General features: G+C 45.3%; 1 protein-coding gene across 9 annotated transcripts in view; it reads right to left on the bottom strand.

Moving 5' to 3' along the window:
* The window catches only part of camk2g1 (calcium/calmodulin-dependent protein kinase (CaM kinase) II gamma 1), an 88,050-nt gene that overhangs the window by 19,175 nt on the left and 48,078 nt on the right, over positions 1 to 20,797 (bottom strand). For 5 of the 9 annotated variants that reach the window (XM_061227323.1, XM_061227314.1, XM_061227315.1 and 2 more), the window contains exons 5-14: positions 20,413 to 20,478; positions 17,114 to 17,186; positions 15,988 to 16,090; positions 15,203 to 15,286; positions 15,028 to 15,122; positions 12,204 to 12,326; positions 10,464 to 10,547; positions 8,564 to 8,606; positions 6,050 to 6,112; positions 186 to 226 (exon numbers count right to left, since the gene is read on the bottom strand). In XM_061227323.1, coding sequence (XP_061083307.1) covers positions 186 to 226; positions 6,050 to 6,112; positions 8,564 to 8,606; positions 10,464 to 10,547; positions 12,204 to 12,326; positions 15,028 to 15,122; positions 15,203 to 15,286; positions 15,988 to 16,090; positions 17,114 to 17,186; positions 20,413 to 20,478 — 775 coding nt within the window. The remainder of the gene's footprint in view (positions 1 to 185; positions 227 to 6,049; positions 6,113 to 8,563; positions 8,607 to 10,463; positions 10,548 to 12,203; positions 12,327 to 15,027; positions 15,123 to 15,202; positions 15,287 to 15,987; positions 16,091 to 17,113; positions 17,187 to 20,412; positions 20,479 to 20,797) is intronic. The other 4 variants (XM_061227316.1, XM_061227318.1, XM_061227320.1 and 1 more) reach the window with 1 other exon arrangement.

The following is a 20,797-nucleotide window of genomic DNA, read 5'->3' as shown; positions in this document are numbered from 1 at the left end:
GCAAAGAGAGGGCCTGAACATAGCTTCCACTGAGCCTTAGAGCCAGCAGAGATAGGCAGAATAAGGGAGGGATAAAATAATAAAGCAAATGAGAGAAGGGGAAGGAGGTAGATAAATATATATAGAGAGCAAAAGAGAAAGGAAGAGAATGAGTCAGAGAGAAATCAAATGTATAGAGTTCTTACCTTCACTCCATCAGCTTTTTTGTTTAACAAGCTTTTGCAGGCTAGAAGACAAAATTAAAAAGTGTCAGGGTGATCAACCTCAACCGAACACAGCATTCACCTTACCCTCAAACCAACATCACGTTCAGCTCGCACACCACCACCCTGCCCGCAGAGCAACATGGTGTTCTTATCCATCAAAAATGAGCATTTACTGTAACCTGGCTTAAATACCTCTGGACATATTTTTGTGAGATTTAACACTCTACTCTCCGATTTATTATGCCATCTAGAGCACAACATCCTCACACTGCTCCTGGGATACTATGCCGCTTAGCAATATTCCGTATGTTAGTGCAATGACAGTAATTATTATTGGTTGCGACATTAATAAGTGGTTACTGCTATAGCTCTGTGTCATGGCACCTTACACAAGTCGGTGGATAAGACTGCCTGCTAAACAGATACATGTAAAAGTTTTACAGTATTTATTGTGTATTTCTGCTTCAAGTTGCAGGTAAAACTGTAAAATGTGCTTGCTGCTGTGGTGAAGAAAAAAAAACTCTCATAAGTGCTATGATGAATGTACATAAGAGGAGTAGGTGATGAGCACAAGGTACAGAAGTGAGTGCTAATAACGTCATGTATTCTTTAATAACTTTCTTTCCACTTGTTTGATTTAGACTCTTCTCAGTCATATTTGAGGGCCGGTCATCGATTGCTGTAGCCAATCTTCAGTCGGTGAGCAGCGCTGGTTGTGCAGGGTTGTAGCCTTTGCACAGCTGGAGAAGGCAGGCTCTCAATTAAACCAGAGTTGTTCCTAATGTGCGGTGATCCAGGGCCAGACCATTCCGACAATTGGCCGAACGCCACACCGGCAATGTCAAAACGGTATAATAGTCTGCGAGGTGCTCCAATGACCAGTGCCTTAGCAGGACATGCCATCCAACAGACAAGCACAATACTTGAGGTTTTGATGCCAAGGCTCGTGGTCTACTCCTCTTATGTTGAGTTAGAGCTTATTAAATGGCTTCCATTTCCCAACAACCAGGCTACTGAATCCCATTGAAACCCAAGCCTCAATTAGACAGCAGCTTTTAATTATAAATACAACCAATGACTAGGGATTCGTGCAGCCAATAAGTGGCCTGGAAGCCCGGTCTAATCTTATGTCAGGGAGTTTGTTTAAACTGTAACTGGTCTAGTCAGATGCTGAACAAGAGTGGATAGAATACTGCAGTCCATGAACACAAAGAAGCAGCCATTTTGGATATAGCCTGGGACCTCACAACTCAGTCAACTCTTCTAACGATCCTGAAATTCCCATTGGTAGGTAAATCAGAAGCAACAAGAACACGACACAAACCGTGTCCAGCTTAAAAATGAGGCAAATTTTATGGACTGCCAGTTCAAAAAATGCACTGGCACTCGACAAGAAGCGTGCAAACCCCAGCGTACTGCGCATGCTGAAACACTCACGCTCCCACTCCACATGCACTCAAAATCATAAGCCTTGCATGTTAAGCCTCCATTTCAAGGCTGTGAGGGTTCTTACCTTCCAAAGAGAAGGAAGGACGACAAGGAGAGGAAAAAAAGGCAAGATAAAAAAAGATAAGTCATTTTGTCAAAAAACAAGGAAGACTAAATCTTATCAACTTTTTTTTTTTTTTTTTTTTTTTTTTACATTTTCTTGTTCTCAGACTCCCACTGGGTCATGCGGCAGTTAGAATGAGGTGAGAGGTGCGCGGTGCGTTATATCAAAGGCTGTTCATGCATTTTTCACAGAAACTACAACTGCCATGATGCATCATCTCTACTGGAGCGCACCAAGCAAAGGAGGGGAGGCAAAGACCGCTTAGAACTTCCTGTCTAGCAAGGGCTTAACCACAGCTCCTCCTTTTCTCCGTGTAACATCGGGCAGCTCACTGTACAGTCACTCATTATATTTATGGCATCTTATTGCCATAAAAACGTTTTACGCAGCTCTCTTAAACTCCCAAAGGACTAGTTTAGCAACCATGATGGAAAGCATTCATGCGGCTGAGAAGTATGCAGCAGTAGTATCAATGCATATAAAAAAAAACTTAATAATCAAGGATGTGTTAAATAGTCACTGTGCGCAAATGGCAAAAGCTTAAAAGGGAAACAGAACTAAGGAGAAGAACATAAAGGGGGGGGGGGGGAACCCTCAAAACAAGCAAAAAGACCAAAAAACAGGAGCTAGCTGCTGCTGCAGCTTCTTCAAAGGCCACGAGTCCACGATGACGGCTCCTGTGGTCCGCCAGGTGATGCGACGTCAGGCCCTGTGAGGCGACCTCTCTTCCTCGCTTACTAGGAAACGATCCTGTTCTCTTTGGAGGCCAGACCCTCAGAAACTGAAGGCTCAGATGCAAAAGTCCATTAATAACCCCGTTGCCACGGCAGCGTGCACAAAAACATACTCTCACAATTATTTACCATCACAAGTCAATAATATAATGAATAAAGCCTTGGCTGGAGACATGTCGGGTTCAAAGAGTCATCGATCGGTAACGTGATAGTTATGAGGCGCAAGGTCCTTAAGGCTGCTTGTGGTAAGGTCTCGAATCACAACACGGCTTAAAAGTTTTAGCGGCTGAAAGGCGAAACACTGGTAGGTCTTCTCTCCTGGTTTATCCGGGGCTAGCTTTTGAGTATGGGTTACTGAAGCGGCTTCGACCGTCTGCCCGTAAGGTGGCCTGGTGTACGTCGACCGGTTCGCTCTTCTCCCCGGGTCTGACGGTGGCAGCAAGCCAACCCCGCTCCTGCCAGACTCCCGAAGCCCACCCCAACTCCACACGATTCCTCCAGCGGCCCACAAGCTCCCCCGTTTGCCAGGATGGAAGGGGGTGGGAAGGGGGGGTTAGCAAAGTGAGGGGGACGGGGGGAGTATGGGGATGGCATTGCCCTGTAGTGACGTTGGCTGGTAAAGCAATCACAGATTGGATGGAGCTGCTATGTGCCACCAATCACAGAATCAATTACTATGGACTGGTTCCAACCAGACCTGGGTTCAAATAGCATTTGTCTTGGATTCAAATAGTTTTCTGCATTCGACTGAGCTTGCCTGAATGAAATGATCCCAAAAGTATAAACCCCACCCATCTGCTCCTCCGTGCAGGCTCAAATGCATCAGGCAAGATCAACAGATCACAGAAAAGCATTTGAATCCATAACGAAAGCTATTTTAACCCAGGTCTGGTCCCAACCAATGAGGTCATTGGTAGCGCAAGGTTTTGTTCTCCCATAACACCTTCACCAGCCAATCGGAGGCCTCTCTTAAGCAAGTAGTACCTCCTCCCCACACTGACATAAGGCCCATAGCAAGCGGAGGGTGAAGGAGCAGCTCAGAGCTGAACTGACCCATGCATACACTGATCATGCACTTCCTGCTACAGCTGATGTGAACATAACCATTAAACGTAAATGCAGTCCCGTGGCATTTCTCAAGCCCTCACTCGCCTATGGGGTATTGCACTTTAATACAGAGAAGCAGGAAAGCACATTATGAACTACCTGGACTGACTGAGCAAAGCTTCACACTTACTTGAAAAGATAAATGGTTTCATTAAAGCGGAGATGGGGGGGGGGGGGGGGGGGGATAGGCAGGTTCTTAGCGACCAAGAAAAACCTGCAGGCAAGCTAAAAAGCAAAAATGTTTCTGTGTATGTACTGTACGTATCCGTGTATGGGTGTGTGCGTACGTGTGTGTGTACATGTGTGGCAGCAGGACCTAACACCTCAACACTGAGTCAGTCACACTTGCCACCATTAATGTAGCAAATGCTAATGCTAATGCTAATTCTTGCTTTCATCAAAATGTGTTTTGTTGCATCATTAAAATCTGATTCAATGGACACTGACACACCCAGTAGTTACAAGGTGTGAGATATCCCTGTCAGCACAAAAAGTCTCGTTACATTTACAGGTTTGCAGATATTATATCTGTGCGAGCAAGAGAACGTTTGCATTTGTGAGTGTATGTGTCTGTCAGACCTGGGTGCAAATGGTTTTGCTATTTGGATTAAAATACTTTTTTGTGCTCAACTGATCTTGCCTGGTGCATTTGGGCCCGCAAGGAGGAGCAGATGGGCGGGGTTTAACATACCAGGCAAGTGTAGTCAAATGCAGAAAAGTATTTGAATTCAAAACAAATACTATTTGAACCCAGGTCTGGTGTGTGCATGTCAGCGTGTATATGCGAGTGCACATGTGTGTGCATGTTCGTGGGTATGCATGTATTTGCACTTTTATGTGAGTGAATGAGCGTGCATGTGTGTGCACGTGAGTGCATGTGTGCTTTTATGTGTGTGTATGAGTGTGCTTTTATGTGTGTGTGCATGAGGCGTGCATGTCAGCATTTGTATGTGTGTGCACGTGTGTGCTTGTATGTGTGTGCACGTGCACTTTTATGTGTGCATGTGTGCTTGCATGCGTGTGTATGTGTGCGCTTGTAAGTGTGTGCACTTGTATGTGTGTGCACGTGTGCGCTTGTCTGTGTGGGTGGGTATGTGCTTGTAGTGTGCACTTGTATGTGTGGGTGGGTATGTGCTTGTAGTGTGCGAGTGTAGGTGTGGGTGGTTATGTGCTTGTATGTGTGGGTGGGTATGTGCTTGTAGTGTGCGCGTGTAGGTGTGGGTGGATATGTGCTTGTAGTGTGCGCGTGTAGGTGTGGGTGGGTATGTGCTTGTAGTGTGTGCGTGTAGGTGTGGGTGGGTATGTGCTTGTAGTGTGCGCGTGTATGTGTGGGTGGGTATGTGCTTGTAGTGTGCGCGTGTAGGTGTGGGTGGTTATGTGCTTGTAGTGTGCGCGTGTATGTGTGGGTGGGTATGTGCTTGTAGTGTGCGCGTGTAGGTGTGGGTGGGTATGTGCTTGTAGTGTGCGCGTGTAGGTGTGGGTGGGTATGTGCTTGTAGTGTGCGCGTGTAGGTGTGGGTGGGTATGTGCTTGTAGTGTGCGCGTGTAGGTGTGGGTGGGTATGTGCTTGTAGTGTGCGCGTGTATGTGTGGGTGGGTATGTGCTTGTAGTGTGCGCGTGTATGTGTGGGTGGGTATGTGCTTGTAGTGTGCGCGTGTAGGTGTGGGTGGGTATGTGCTTGTAGTGTGCGCGTGTAGGTGTGGGTGGGTATGTGCTTGTAGTGTGCGCGTGTAGGTGTGGGTGGGTATGTGCTTGTAGTGTGCGCGTGTATGTGTGGGTGGGTATGTGCTTGTAGTGTGCGCGTGTAGGTGTGGGTGGGTATGTGCTTGTAGTGTGCGCGTGTAGGTGTGGGTTGGTATGCGCGTGTAGGTGTGGGTGGGTATGTGCTTGTAGTGTGTGCGTGTAGGTGTGGGTGGGTATGTGCTTGTAGTGTGCGCGTGTATGTGTGGGTGGGTATGTGCTTGTAGTGTGCGCGTGTAGGTGTGGGTGGGTATGTGCTTGTAGTGTGCGAGTGTAGGTGTGGGTGGGTATGCGCGTGTAGGTGTGGGTGGGTATGTGCTTGTAGTGTGCGCGTGTAGGTGTGGGTGGGTATGTGCTTGTAGTGTGCGCGTGTAGGTGTGGGTGGGTATGTGCTTGTAGTGTGCGCGTGTATGTGTGGGTGGGTATGTGCTTGTAGTGTGCGCGTGTATGTGTGGGTGGGTATGTGCTTGTAGTGTGCGCGTGTATGTGTGGGTGGGTATGTGCTTGTAGTGTGCGCGTGTAGGTGTGGGTGGGTATGCGCGTGTAGGTGTGGGTGGGTATGTGTATGCCTCGTGTGCGTCACGGCAGCAGGGTTGCATGGCGCTGAGGATGGCATGCCGACAGGGCGTACTGCTCTAAGGTACAGAAGCATGCTGGCGGGGAGCGTCGGGGGGAGGTGGGCGCTGGGCTCCCCGTGGCGCTGGGACGTACCTTCCTGTGCCAGCGCGGCAGTGCTGGTGGTGGCGGCAGCAGGGCTGGTATGCTGCCGGCCCACTATTGGACAGAGAGGTGTTCAGTTGGATCTGTGCAAACAAAGCCGGCCCCCTTCGGCTAAAAAGAAACCGTCTGTGTCCTCCCAGAGCCAATCCGCTTCTCTAGACTGTTTGGAGACTGCCCGCTCTCTGAGACTCACCAGAGAGCACGGCCTCCCTACGCTAGCAGCAGTCTGCATACACGTCCTGTATTAAGCCAGTTTGTACACACGCAAATATACAGCATCAGAATGCAATCACCTACTGCCTGTTTTAGTTCACCGTTTTAGTTAACAAGTCCTCATTAGAAGAGGCTGCAGATTTTGTGGAAGTGAAAAGTCTTTGTGCTGGTGGACCGTGTTGAGGGACAGGTTTTGGTCGGGCTGAACAGGGTGGGTTACCGTTGTAAACACGATTTAAGGCACGATTTAAGTACTGAAAAACACACAGAGAAGTTTTGTAAAGCTGCAGTCCCACCGAGGGAGTGTTCTTATCTGCATTTTTTCTTCTAGAATATTCCGTTTAAAAAAAGTGCCTGCGTTGTGGAATATTTAAATCACGGTGCAGGACCAACGCCAGCTGATTGCGGACAGTGGTCAATGAATGCCTAGCACCAAGGATGACAACACCCTATACAATCCCTTTGGTCTGTATAGGCCATGAAGCCACCAATATTGATGGATCTTTAGGTCCAAAACGGCAGGGAGAGGACTCAATGTGTAGTTCACCACAGGGGTTCGTCAAACTAATTGTGTCCATTTTTCCACCTTCTTACCGTATTAATCAGCTCTTAAGTGTATACTCGGTATGGGCATTTTCTTATGATTAACTGGATCTTTTATAAATATAATTACTAAGCTCATTCAATCTACGAGTCGGTTTTTAAAGGGCCAATACAAGAGGGAAATCAATTTATAGTACCTCAAATCCATAATAACACCAGAAAATAGAGGCTTATGAGTAGCATTCCCTCTCTAATTAACCTGTACACCTGCGGTTAAGTTCTTGAATTCGATTATAAAAGGTTGACATTAGAATATATAGCATTATTTCACTGACGACAGGAGTATGCAGAAATGTTTGAAACTTTAGTCTCACCTTACTGAAAACCACTGAGCGCAGATCATTTATGAATGCAGAGCATTTGACAAAATGGCCGGTTGTTGTGGAACACCGAGTGTCCTGTTTCTCTGCAGCGTGTTCTTGCAAATGCACCACAGTAAATATGCATGGCCAAATAACACACTGGACAATTAAACCAGAGTAATCTGTTGGAACAAAAGCAAATGTGCACACACGATACTCACACGATACTCACACGATACTCACACGATACTCACACGATACTCACACGATACTCACACGATACTCACACGATACTCACACAATCTCTGTCCCTCCAAGAAAGGTATTTGAATTTAGTCCAACAAATTCAGTCACAGCATATTCAAGGGTAATTCCAACCCACAAGCAACGGTTTGGCAAATATGGCTGTTTCAGTCTTCAGTACTACTTACAGGTACTGAGGAATATTCTCCAGTGCCGTGGTCATAAGCGAATAACAAAGTGCTCTACCATATGTTACCTGATGTCTTCCACTGCAGTTAAACATCAAAGTTTAATCTGACATGCAACAGCTTCAAACTTGTCGTATAAAAACTGCATTAATCTCGCAGCTGCACATATATTCTGCATATACTGTAAATGGCAGCAGTTATTTACAGTAGATATAGGTGAATGAGAAGCATCAATTGTACAGCGCTTTGGATAAAGGTGCTATATAAATGCCATAGAAATGCCAGAGAAATAACATAATTCTGTTTCTTTTTAGTAAGGCTACTGATAGTAAATGGCAGCAGTTGTTTCACTGTAAAACAATTTCTTTAATTGAGAATGGTTTTTTTTCCAGGTTTTTTTCATGAAAACTAAACCATCTGTGTGTAATTTATTGTCCTTTAATTGCTACGAGGTGAAGAATCAAAAAGCCAAGAAACACTGCATTCTCCCAATGAACTTAATGCCAAGGGCTTAGGATACACAATGTGTAGATTCTTGAGCATGATATAAGAATAAATAAGATTGCGTTAGACCAAGAACCACATTAACTTAGGCTCCGGGCATTCAGTCCAACAAAACTGATAGCAGCCCATCCCTATTTGTCTACTTGGCAGAGACAATGCAGCAAGAAGACTCTACTACTTCAGTACCTGTATGAATGATGGGGAGGAGCCACTGAGGAGTGACACTCTAGAAATTGTGAGCAGAAGAAAATTCCCTGTTTTTATAATCAGGGTAGCTTCTAAAGATCATCAAGGACAGATGCCATCCCTAATAAAGGTCAGCTGTAGGAACACGGGAGCAGGTTCCAGTCATACTAATCACACACGCATACACACACATGCATGTGTACACCCACATACACACACAACACATAAACACCATCACATCTTGTGCTCCAGAGCTTTCTGCTCACCTGAGAAGTTCCTGGACACCAGCATGGTGGTGAGAATGGCCCCCTGGGAACACAGGAGGCAGGGGTTAATCGAGCCCTGAAACAGGGTCCACCACAAGGCCTGAGATTACAGCGCTCCCAACTCATAGTCCTGCGTTCCTTACCACTCAGGACAAACCAGTTTGGAATAGAATTCCCCATCCCAATTCCCTTCTGTTTGAACAAAGCTTTATGTTTTCATGAGTCTTTGCACAGAAAAATATAAGATATAAAATACTAGTCAAAAGTTTGGACACATCTTGACCTTTTCTGATGAATGTCTTTCTGTTTTTCATCAAATAATTCACTTGTGGTCAAAGTGCAGATTCTCAGCTTTTATGAGTATTTTATACATTCCTGTTTCATGTAGTATTACAGAACAGTTTATACATATGCCCCTATTTCAAAGTTTTAGACAAATTAACATAGTCATGATTTGTATTTGGTTGTATATCCTTTGTATGCCAAGTCTTTGACCTATCAACATCAACAAAGTCTGGATATCTTACTTTTAGTGTCTTATAGAAAGAAATAGCAATGGACAAATATATTTGCATGGGAATTGAGGGGGTGGGAATTCAGCTGTAAACTACACTGATACAGTATGGAACACATTTGTTGACTAAATGATCTTAAGTCATCGAGGGTCTGAGGTATCAAACCAGTCTCAAACCACTGTGCTGCCAGTAGATATGTAGTAGATACCACAAGGGTTGTTTCTCCTGAACCATTTTTCCCTTGAACCCCACAGGAAAAATAATTATTTTATTGAACATTATGTTAATTTCTGTCAAACATTGAAATGGGGGCTACATATAATAAGTGCTGCAATTACTACATGGTGAAACCAAAATGTATAAAAAATATGCTTTCATAAAAGTGGAATCTGCACTTTGACCACATGTGAATTGTTTGATGTTTTATTTCCTCTTCTGCAACAGGGGCAAGGAGTGTCCACATTTTTGACTGGTACTGTATAATACCACAAATATTATAATGTTATATAAAGTATATTTAATTACATATAGTCAGACCAATTTCAGATTACTTTGGGGGAGGGAAAAAAACACTAGTCCATAACCATTCACTATTCAGTCACACACACACACACACGCACAACACAAAAAACACACAGGAATGCACTCAAGAGTGCAGCTCTCTGCCAAGGCAGAACAGACTCCCCTTGAATGGATGTGCACAGAAAGCGTCTCGGCAATCAAGTCATTACTTTTGAAGAAATGTTTGGCCTGATGGCGATGGCAAAGGAAAGGTCATTAGGTCACCCAAATCAATAGGTTTCTTTCTCTTGGGAACTTGGACACGCACAGCAAATTTCAGGGCAAGTCAGCCATTACTTTTTGAGATATGTTGATCACAATTTGAAAATTTGGCCTGGTGGTGATGCTAAAGGAAAGGTCATCAGGTCAACCAAATCAATAGGTTCCTTCCTCTTGGGAACTGCAATGTGCACAGCAAATTTCATGGCGATCCACCAATTACTATTCCAGATATATCGGTCATGGAAGGATGGACAAACAGCCAGATATCATTACATAACCTCCTCGGCATGCACACGCGCACGCGGGCACACACACACACACACACACACACACACACACACACACACACACACACACACACACACACACACACACACACACACACACACACACACACACACACACACACACACACACACACAGAGGATATATGGTAATACTGAATGTCACAAGGTGGAAACTGCAAATTAGAGATGTGCTAATGTGCTCACCACGGCGTTTAGTAGCACTGTTCTGAAGGACTCTGATGAAAGCTGCTTTGAGGACTCAAAATTGGGTGACAGGGTGAAGGGGGTGTAGGCAGAGGAGAAGCATGCGTGTACCTTCAGTTTTCTGCGGGCGTTGAACTTTCTCAGGCACTCCACGGTCTCCTGGCGATGCATCATGGAGGCAACTGTGGAGCGTTGCTGAGGGAAAGAACGAGATGGAAGATAAGAAAAAAAAAAAAAAAACAAGCCTGCCAGCAACCAAACTGATGGTTTTTTGTGCTGCCTATTGGCAGGGCAGCACAAAAAGGCTCATCTTAGTGTGCGTGTGGACTGGCATCAACCTTGTAAGGGAATATTATAATTATATTGATGAATTTATTATTTTTTATTTATTTTTATGACAGCTTGAGCTGTGTCTGATAACACACCGGGGTGTTTTATCACACATCCTCAAAATGTTTGCAGCTTTGTTAAGGGGAAAAAAAAGATCATGTTTACATTATGAAAAAATACATGATCAAAGTGCAAAGTGTGGGATTAAAATGTCAGCAAATGTTTCAGCAAGCTGGCTTCCCTGACAATAAAATAAATATCTTGTGACATGAAAACTGTCAAGATTATTTTGGGCAGTGTACAGATAGTGCCAAAATCGTTTCTCAATTCAGGCAGAAGTGAAAGCTAAACTCAAAAATGGCTCAGAGAACAACAGAGGATGCGCTGGACAACTCAACTCCTTTCCTTGCATTTATTCACAACAATTTGCCAAGTCCACAGTCAGTTGTATTCCACACAATCTGTTTAGTTGGAGTTTTTTTAGGTTAGCTTGGAGTTTTGAGTTAGGTTGAAAACCTTTACAGAAAACCAATAAAACAGCAAACACCACAAATCACAGTACTCTTAATACAATCCCACGTTACTGCATCAAACGCTACAAATATAAAATAATTTAAATTTAATTGGACGCAGCGCTGTAAAAGCAAAAACCCAGAAGTCCTGAAACTACGCAGTGTGCACCGCCTTTATTTCCCGATCAGAACGGCTACTTTGTTCTGTGCTTAATTGCTTAATTACTTCAGCTGATCAATGCAGAAACGTGAATGAGGATACTAAATGCATTGTAGGCTTTCTTTAGCATTGATGTTGCATTCATAAGGTTTTACATTTACAAGCGGGGGTACCCCGTAACAGTTCTTAAATGTACAGAAACATCAGCAGTTTCTATAAATAAAATAAAATTAACATCGTTAGGTTATCCCAAATAATAACCAATACATACCAATAGCATCTCTGAGGTAGTCTATGTAATGAGTTAAACCTTAATTTTGTAACGTGTTCCCTGCGGGAATATCTACATCACGCATACAAACAGAACCTGTTTGCTTGTTTGACTCCACTTTAATGTAATGTTCGCCGTGCATGTGTAATTATCAGACCTCAGACGAACCCAGTAACCCAGCGCTGCCCTCTGGAGCGATATTAAATTACTTATTTTTGTATTCACAGGGCCAAAATAAATGGAAAAAATGTAAACATAAGTACTCAGATTTTTGTTCTCCTTGTGGGGAGTGACAGTGTCTTTGAGATGCAGTTTGCTCTTAATATTTAAACACAATCCATGAATAAATTAATACAGCCAAACAAGGCAATGTATGTATGGACATATTAGTTGAATTTAAGTTGAGTTTCATTCATTATTTTTGTCTTCACACTAATAGTGTTAGTAGTATTATAACACAAACAGACTAAAGAATTCCAGGGACACGTGTCCACTAGAAGACAAAGTCCAGTAGAGGTGGCTGTGCTGATGAACGCATTGAAGGTGGGCACTGTAGGCCCAACACTGGGGCTACTTACGCAGACCCAGGGGTGTTTGAGGGCCTGTTCAGCAGTTATCCTCTTGGCCGGATTGATGGTCAGCATCTGGTTGATCAGATTCTTGGCCTCGGGGGTGACTGTGTCCCACTCAGGAGAGGGGAACTGTGGGTGCAAACAAGGAAAGGGGGGGGGGGACTATAAACAGCAGACACAAACACTTTCCATGTTCCCCTCCCCACAAACCAATGGACCAGTGCACCCCAGTCTAGTTTAAAAGCTGCTGCCCGAGAAAGCCGGAAGAATACTGTATGCAACTAGATTTCCTGGTTCCTAAGACTGTTGCCTGCAACAATAAAATCTGTTTTTTCCTGGTAGGTAAATCCCTTGGAATCACGAATAGAACTGTATATGTTGACAGAGGATGCCTTCAATCTGTGAAGCAGGCTGTAGAGGATGGAACTTCCATCAGCCTAGGACGGAGCATGCTCAGAACGGGCTTTAAATTCTGTATGCACGCGGACAGGGGCATACCCAGTGATCGACGGACACAAAATGGATGTTCGGAGACACATACCTGAGGCTCAGGGAGCAGAGACAGTGGTGCTACAGGTAAAACTGCTTGCAGAAACTTACATGCACACAGACTCGCACTCTGTACAAACACAAGGAAGATAGAGGGCTCATTCCAATCGCAAATTTTTCTCCTATTTTCTCCCTGACCTGGAAATCGATCAATGTCCACTATCTGTAAGGACATTCCAATCTATTAAATGTTCCTTCTCGAAGTTAGGAACTCCCAAATCTTCCCTCTGAGCATAACAAATATCTTTTGCGGAAGTATTTTATCGTAAAGCTTGGTGAATAACCGATCGACTTGTGGATCCACCTCTACCCATCTGCCACGCCTGGACTTGACGTGGCTTCAAACAACGTGGGCATTCCGTTTGCCTAATTCTCGTTCTCGAATTTCCCCGTCTTCATTTCTTTTTTTGTTGCCACTTCTCCTAGTCTGCCCCAATGGGTGGAGCTAGGGGTAGAAAAAGGAGCAAGAAAAAGAAAAAAGCAGAGAAATATAAGCGATTGGAAGGAGCCCAAGGACGGCCCTGCCTGTCAGCTCCTCCCCCTCACACAGAGCGGCACTCCTCAGCCGACACCTCCGCGGCAGAACTTAACCCAATCACGGAGCGTCGCAGACGCGGGAGGGAACGCGGGCATCGCCGCGCCGTCCTGCCACACTCCAGCTACGGCTTGTCCATAATCGCATTACTTTCAGAAGGCAAGCCCCGGTCACACTCGCTCAAATAAGACAGCAAAAAAATTCTAAACGTATTACGCGGCTATTTTCGCGAAACAAATCGGACACGACGGCGGTTTCTGAGCCGCAAATGAAACCAAATGAAACCTAATCCAATCTTCTTAAAACATGGGTAATATAAATATCCTTGTGCGTAGCTTGTTTGTACTGCTTATCATTTATTCTGTTTAGCCTCCACACCATTAATATGGTGACCCCGAAAAGTAGGGCTCATTAGGACTTGACTGGTCAGCATGGGATCGATCTTGAAACGATTCGATGTGCATCATCCTACGGGCTACAGGAACACATGGGGTACAGAAGCCTTGTCCCCCAAGGGAAACATATAAGCAGAATGCACAACAGTGCTGTAATCAGATGTCTGGCTACTTGTTAAGTGGAAATTGACAAGGAATATAATTTGACCTGACTGAAAAAAATAGTATGTTATACAACGGTTCTTTATAAGTTACAGAAATGATCAAATGATCAGAAAAGTTGAGTGCTTGGTGAGAATTAATTTGTGCCAATTCAGTTTCTTCAATTCAAAATCAAGTTGTGAAATATCTGTTTCGATGCTACTTGAGCTCAATCTGTCTCAAGTAGTACGTCTGAAAAACAGTATTAAAACACTAACAAAACGTTAGCGATAGCAATAAAACAGAATAATTCAGATAAAATCATATCAGCATTCATTACAACACCAAGGGTGGTGGGGGTGGATATGAAATAGGATATGGGGGGGGGGGGGGGGATAAATGCCTCCTCTGCAATGCGTCAGGGGAACCCTGACGGGATCAATGTCGCCAGTGAAGCTCTCAATTGCGGCCAATTAAAAATTAACAAGCTCGTCAATCCCGCCTCTTCTTAAGGTAATGCCAGCTGCTTGTTGGTTGGGATCAATGAGGGGTGGGAGGGGGAGGGGTGTACTGTGGAACAGAAGATGTACCTCCGGTCCTGGGAGAGAGCCCTCCGGACATCCCTCGAGCCTTTAAAACATGACGCCATTTTGGCTCAGGTTCCCCCACAAGTCTGCATTCCACGCATTCTACCCGATTGGCCCAAATCACATGCTGGTCACACCAACACCGCAGCATTGAAAGTGTGAAAATTTCAGGTAGTTCCCTAAGCCACCCTAGTGGAGCCCACACACTAAAGCAGTCAGGCGAGTTAGGCCCCACACGGCCGTGGTTGTGGCCATCAGGAGTATGGTCACTACATAAACATACATCCCTGCAAAAAGCTTCAAATTCCACAGTATTGCGCTTGTCCTCTTCCTAATGTCACAACTGAACAAGGGGACCCTTCAGCTCTATTTTGGTTTGTTCCTCGACCTGTTAAGTTCACTTCTTGAATGTAACATATCTCATCAGAAAGGGCTCACTCAAGGGAAGAGGGTGAATCCAGTCCAGGAATCAGGATGAGGGGGCGATTCCTAACTTCTCAACGAACAGTGTGAAAATCATTCCCACTCCAACTCAGACTAACATCCTTAAAATCACCATAATGCAAAATAATGGTTTAATACATTCTTAAAGGCCTGGGAGGAGGTTGGGGCCAATGACTCACGTCATACGCCCCTGCTTTGATCTGCTGGTAGAGTTTGTGCTGGTCTTCATCCCAGAAGGGAGGGTAGCCCACCAGCAGAATGTACAGAATGACACCTGCAACAGAGAGCAAACAGAGTAAACATCTCCTCCCAGGGCATGCTAGGAAAGCAGACTCGGCGGGCCGGAGGACTCACCGCAGGCCCAGATGTCCACGGGTTTGCCATACGGGTCCTTCCTCAGGACCTCTGGTGAGAGGTAGCCGGGTGTGCCTGCAAAACCTGCAGAGGAGACAAATTCTGTTCACGCCTTGCAACATGGCGGCCTTTATTCAACTTCAAGTCCCTACACCCCCCCACATCACTATCAGAGTCCCTGTACCCTCCTACATCACCATCAGAGTCTATGTGCCCTCCTACAACACTATCAGAGTCTATAGACCCTCCTACATCACTATAAGAGTCTATATGCCCTCCTACATCACTATCAGAGTCCCTATACCCTCCCACATCACTATCAGAGTCCCTATACCCTCCCACATCACTATCAGAGTCCCTATACCCTCCTACATCACCATCAGATTCCCTATACCCTCCTACATCACTATCAGAGTCTATGTGACCTCCTACATCACTATCAGAGTCTATAGACCCTCCTACATCACTATAAGAGTCTATATGCCCTCCTACATCACTATCAGAGTCCCTATACCCTCCCACATCACTATCAGAGTCCCTATACCCTCCCACATCACTATCAGAGTCCCTATACCCTCCTACATCACCATCAGATTCCCTATACCCTCCTACATCACTATCAGAGTCTATGTGACCTCCTACATCACTATCAGAGTCTATGTGCCCCCCTATGCCAGGAATGGGAGGCAGGCCCGCTTCCTTATTCACATTCCTATGCCCCCACCCGTTGAAAGATGAGGGGCAGTGCAGAGGTTTAGCAGGTGCAGCCAATGTAGCAAGCTTACCAAACCACGCCTGCTGGTCGCCTTGCACCTCAATGGCCAGGCCAAAATCTGCCAGCTTGACCGCCGCCCCTTTCATCTTGCTGGCCAGGAGCAGGTTCTCTGGCTGAGAGAGAGAAAGCGGCAACATTTTTTGCATGTTTCGAGGGGCAAGAGATGCACATTTGGATGAACACAAACATTTGGATGCACGGCTGGGGGAAAACGCTCAAAGATGGTTGGGAAGATGTACTGTAATATCGGACCTTACAGATAACTGAGCACTTGTAATAAGTACAGGTTACAGGCGATAGAATGGGATGATGCATGTCCGTGTCTGTGTGTGTGGGAGAGCTCGGGCGTGGCAAGCGTGTGCACAGAGAAGAGTGACAGGGCGATCAAGCAGCTGATCCCGTGACATCACACAGATCGTCATGGTAACCCCTCTGCAACAGCTCTTCCAAGGAAACGAGAGGGGCAGAGTTATAGCCCCTTAACGGTGCTCTTAGGTGCGATATTTGCCACAGGTCCGATGATTAAATGGAAAGGCGACCCAGTTTCGAACACACACACACACACACACACACACACACACACACACACACACACACACACACACACACACACACACACACACACACACACACACACACACACACACACACACACACACACACACACACACACACACACACACACACACACAGTGTTGGCCCAGTTTCCCAAGGGGGCATGTCGCACTTTCAAAAAAATCTCATAAATCATACCCTGCTTGACACAGGAAAAGGTTAACTTATTCCTTAATGACATTAACATCATACCACAACAAGATGGCACATAACCCTTATTGTTATCCAGCGACGAGGTGATTCAACATCACCTTTCCTGAAATAACCTAGTATTCGCTACAGCAACACACACGCTCACACGCACCGCACACACACATTAAAGTGCAGGCACCGTCTGTCCTTCAAGCCATTTCAACGGGAGGACGCCTTGCACCTGAAAAGGGCTTTTCTGCTTTCTATCAGAGCGCAATCGCTTTGCAGGAGGAGGCGAAAAATAAATAAATAACGTGACGCAGTGTGTCGCCATGGAGACGGGTGATGCAGCCTCAATCCATGAGGTTGCCCTGGCGACGGGTACTCACTTTGAGATCCCTGTGCACAATGTCATGCTGGTGGATGTGATTGACACTTTCCAGGATTTGGCTGATGCACTGACTGTGGAACAAGCAAGGGAGAAAGAGAGGGCACGCTTACTGTACAATAGTTAATAGTTAAAAAATATATATAGATAAAGAGTTATCTGCAGGTCTATTTTTTTGTCCAAAACAATAAAAATGGTAGGTATGGGAAGGAAAATAAATTCACTGCTTGACCTCTGTGAAAAATGTACTCCCAAACCACTTGGCCCTCTTGCAATTCCTCTGAAAACCAGATGGGGGAGTCACCTTCTTACTCTGACCTCCATTTCCCTTACTCTCATAAGCGGCTTTCCTTTCTTTTTTCATCCTTTTCTTTCGGTGTTGTTGATTTTAACGGGAGGACTGCGAGCAGTACGGGCAGTTCTGTTCCGGGTGGGTTTTGACCTAATCCTGTCATTTTAGAGAGTGGGTGGAGCTTCCTGGCCCTGATTACATCACATGGCCGGGGAGGGCTGTGATGGACCGCATCGTGCACAGCAGAATGCCGCTACAATCAAGCCCAGAGCTTAGATATTACCCGCTGAGGCTTATGGGAAGGGACTTTGTGTATGAGTGAGAGTGTGAGTGTGAGTGTGAGTGTGAGTGTGAGTATAGCTGGTTTGGCTCTGTGTGAGCAGGTCTAATATGTTCTCTTAGAACCACACATGAAAAGCCACCTCCTCTGAGGGCTCATCTAATCACACCAAGGCACCGTACAATCTGGCAACCAAGGAAAGAGTGACAGATCGAGCGAGAGGAAGCAAGAAAGGAAAAGAGAGCAAGGGACAGGAGGGTAGATGACAGAGGAGGGCCAGAATGGGCCAAGAAAAGATGGAGGGAAGGCAGATAAAGGAGAAGGAGCGTAGTGGATAGAACAAGGAGGCCAGAGAGGCGATGAGAGACTGTCACATAAAACAAAGAAGGAGTAAAAACAGTGAGAGAGGGAAAGTGCGAAGCGGAAACGTTTTCATTTTTGGTCACCAGGAGAAAACCACTTGTTACCAAATTTGGCCGGTTCTGCACCCTGCATTCCATTCAAGTCAGCGGGCAGTATCGCACTTCTTTATTCCTCCTCTCCCACTCTCCCCCCCTCTCATTCGCTCCTCAGCACTTCTTATTCGTTCCCTACATCTTGCTTGCCTTTCAACTCATCCCTCACACTCACTTGCTCCCCCTCTCTCACTCACTCTTGTCTTCTCACCTTCCCTCGGTCCTCTCCTAAGGTTAAGGGGAGTGGCAATAAGCTTTTCTTTAAAGTAAAAGGGCGGGGATGGGTGGTCTCGGTCAGAAGAAAAGGGCAGGTGTCCTTGTTAGGAATAACAGGTAGGCTGTTAACCGAAAGGTTGGTGATTCGTGCCCACCCAGGGTCGTGTGTTCGGTAGGGCAGCCAGTAGTATAGTGGTTAAGGTACATGACTGTAACCCGAAAGGTTGGTGGTTCGGTGTAACCACGATAAGACGCGCATAGCTGTTGGGCTCTTGAGCAAGGCATTTAAGCCCCCATCGCTCCCTGCTTAGTCTAATCAACTGTAAGTCGCTTTGGTAAAAGTGTCAGGCAAATAATATGCTATGTAATGACCATGTTTTACCCTCTGTAGTGGTAAAAAGGTAGGGCTATCAGGATGAATGAGCCAGGTAGTGTGTGTTTCAGAGTAAAAGGGTAAAGAGTTGTCAGCCAAGAGTAAAAAAGCGGGTCTCTGCGTTCTGTAGGCATAAAAAGGGCAGGGCAATGTCTCGTCAGTGAGAGTAAAAGGGCGGGGCTATGACAGGAATAATAGGTGGAGCTACGTGTTCACGGTCAGTGAGAAATTCTGCCCGCAGAAGCTGTTGAGCAATGGTAATGTTTGTAGAGTGCATAGAGAGTCAATATTCTTCTACCTACAGTGGTAAATGTCCTAGCTACAATGGAGGAAGAGCCTCATTAAACAGTGTGTGCATATATAGACACACAAAACACACAAACACATACACCTATAAAACGGGAAGCTTCACTGGTGCTGTGTATGGTAGGATCGGACTACTGCAACAGTATTCAGAGGCTTTCTGTGGTTCAGAAGATAACAAAACATCAGACCTATATTTCCTCTTCTGCAGGGCAGGGCTCCCCACAACTATGCAAACACAGTCTGTGTGAGTGTGTGAGTGTTTGTGTGTGTGTGAGTGAGTGAGAGAGTTTCAGAGGGACCTGCATCATGAAAAAAGCAACAGCACATAACACAGGACAAAAAAACATGAAATTGGACACATTAACAGATGTAATTATTCATTAACAGTGCTGGAGCCAGTCTGTAGTCACCTGCTCATAACCGGACTGCTGCCCCTCTCTCCTGCCCTCTCACTGATTCGGTATTGAACGCAACACAAGAACTATCCTTCGCTGGCTTTATATTCAATGTCCTTCCATCTAGTACAATGGTCCCCAACCCTGGTCCTGGAGAGCTACAGGGCCTGCTGCTTTTCATTGTTACTCTGCACTTAGTTAATCAATTAGAGCAGTCGATTACACAGTTAACGTACTTCACCCTATTATCCGAGTCTGAACAGGGTGCTGATTTTAAGGTGAAAACAAAAACCAGCAGACCCAGTAGCTCTCCAGGATCACGGTTGGAGACCACTGGTTAAGTACTTTTGCCGATTACTTTTTCTGAAATGAACACCCAATCATTTTCTTTTTCACATTTCAATTTACCGTTTGTAATGCTTCCCAGAGTGTCAAATGGATAGTGTAAAAATGGTGATGGTGATGGTGATGGTGATGTGGGGGGGTGTAGGGACTTGAAGTTGAATAAAGGCCGCCATGTTGCAAGGCGTGAACAGAATTTGTCTCCTCTGCAGTGTATATATATTATTATTATTATTTTTTTTTTTTTTTTTTACATGTGCCAGTAATTGTGTATATGTTAGTTACATCATGTCTACTCTTCTTTACTGGTCATCAGAATTAAGGTGTTGCGGCGAGTTATCAAGGGTATGTATGTACATTAGACCTCAAATATGTAATTGTTTTGGATTCAAATGCTTTTCTATGCGTTACTGAGCTTGTCTGGTGTATTGGAACCCATGAAATACTTTCTTAAAGAGCAAATCTCTGGGGCTGCCATTTGGCTCAATTGCACCAGGCAAGACCAATAGAGCACAGACTTTGTGTGTGTGTGTGTGTGTGTGTGTGTTTGTGTGTGAGTATCTCCAATCACACCAATCAGTGATGGCTCAATGTTGGCTAGCCTGGCGGTAACCACGACAACAGTACATGCTAATGCCCACCTTGCATCAGCTTCGCTGTAATACTCTCTGGCGACGATGTCTTCAAACAGCTCTCCACCGGTGACACTGCAGGGTGGAAAAAACAACAAAATGAGGAGTCATCGGTGGTGGGCAGAGAAGCGGTGTGGTCACCGATGATAGCATCGGGACAAAAAGCAACGGCTGTCGTCTGTCTTGGTGCACAAGTGGGTATGCCAGCAGTACGAACTGTGTCCGTTCAGAGGTGGGCGACGTTCGCTGTGTGGAACAGGGCCCAGCAATGTTTTGACACGCACAAATCATTAAGACATTTACTCATATTCAGATATTCCAAATTATATCTGAAGTCAAAACCTGAATGCGTACATCACACATGCTTACTATAAGCTAGATATAGATGATGAGA

The sequence above is a fragment of the Conger conger genome, chromosome 2 (genome assembly GCF_963514075.1).
Source record: "Conger conger chromosome 2, fConCon1.1, whole genome shotgun sequence".
NCBI classification, from domain to species: Eukaryota; Metazoa; Chordata; class Actinopteri; order Anguilliformes; family Congridae; genus Conger; species Conger conger.
Note: the sequence above shows the minus strand (reverse complement) of the source record. Positions and strands in the feature narration are given on the sequence as shown.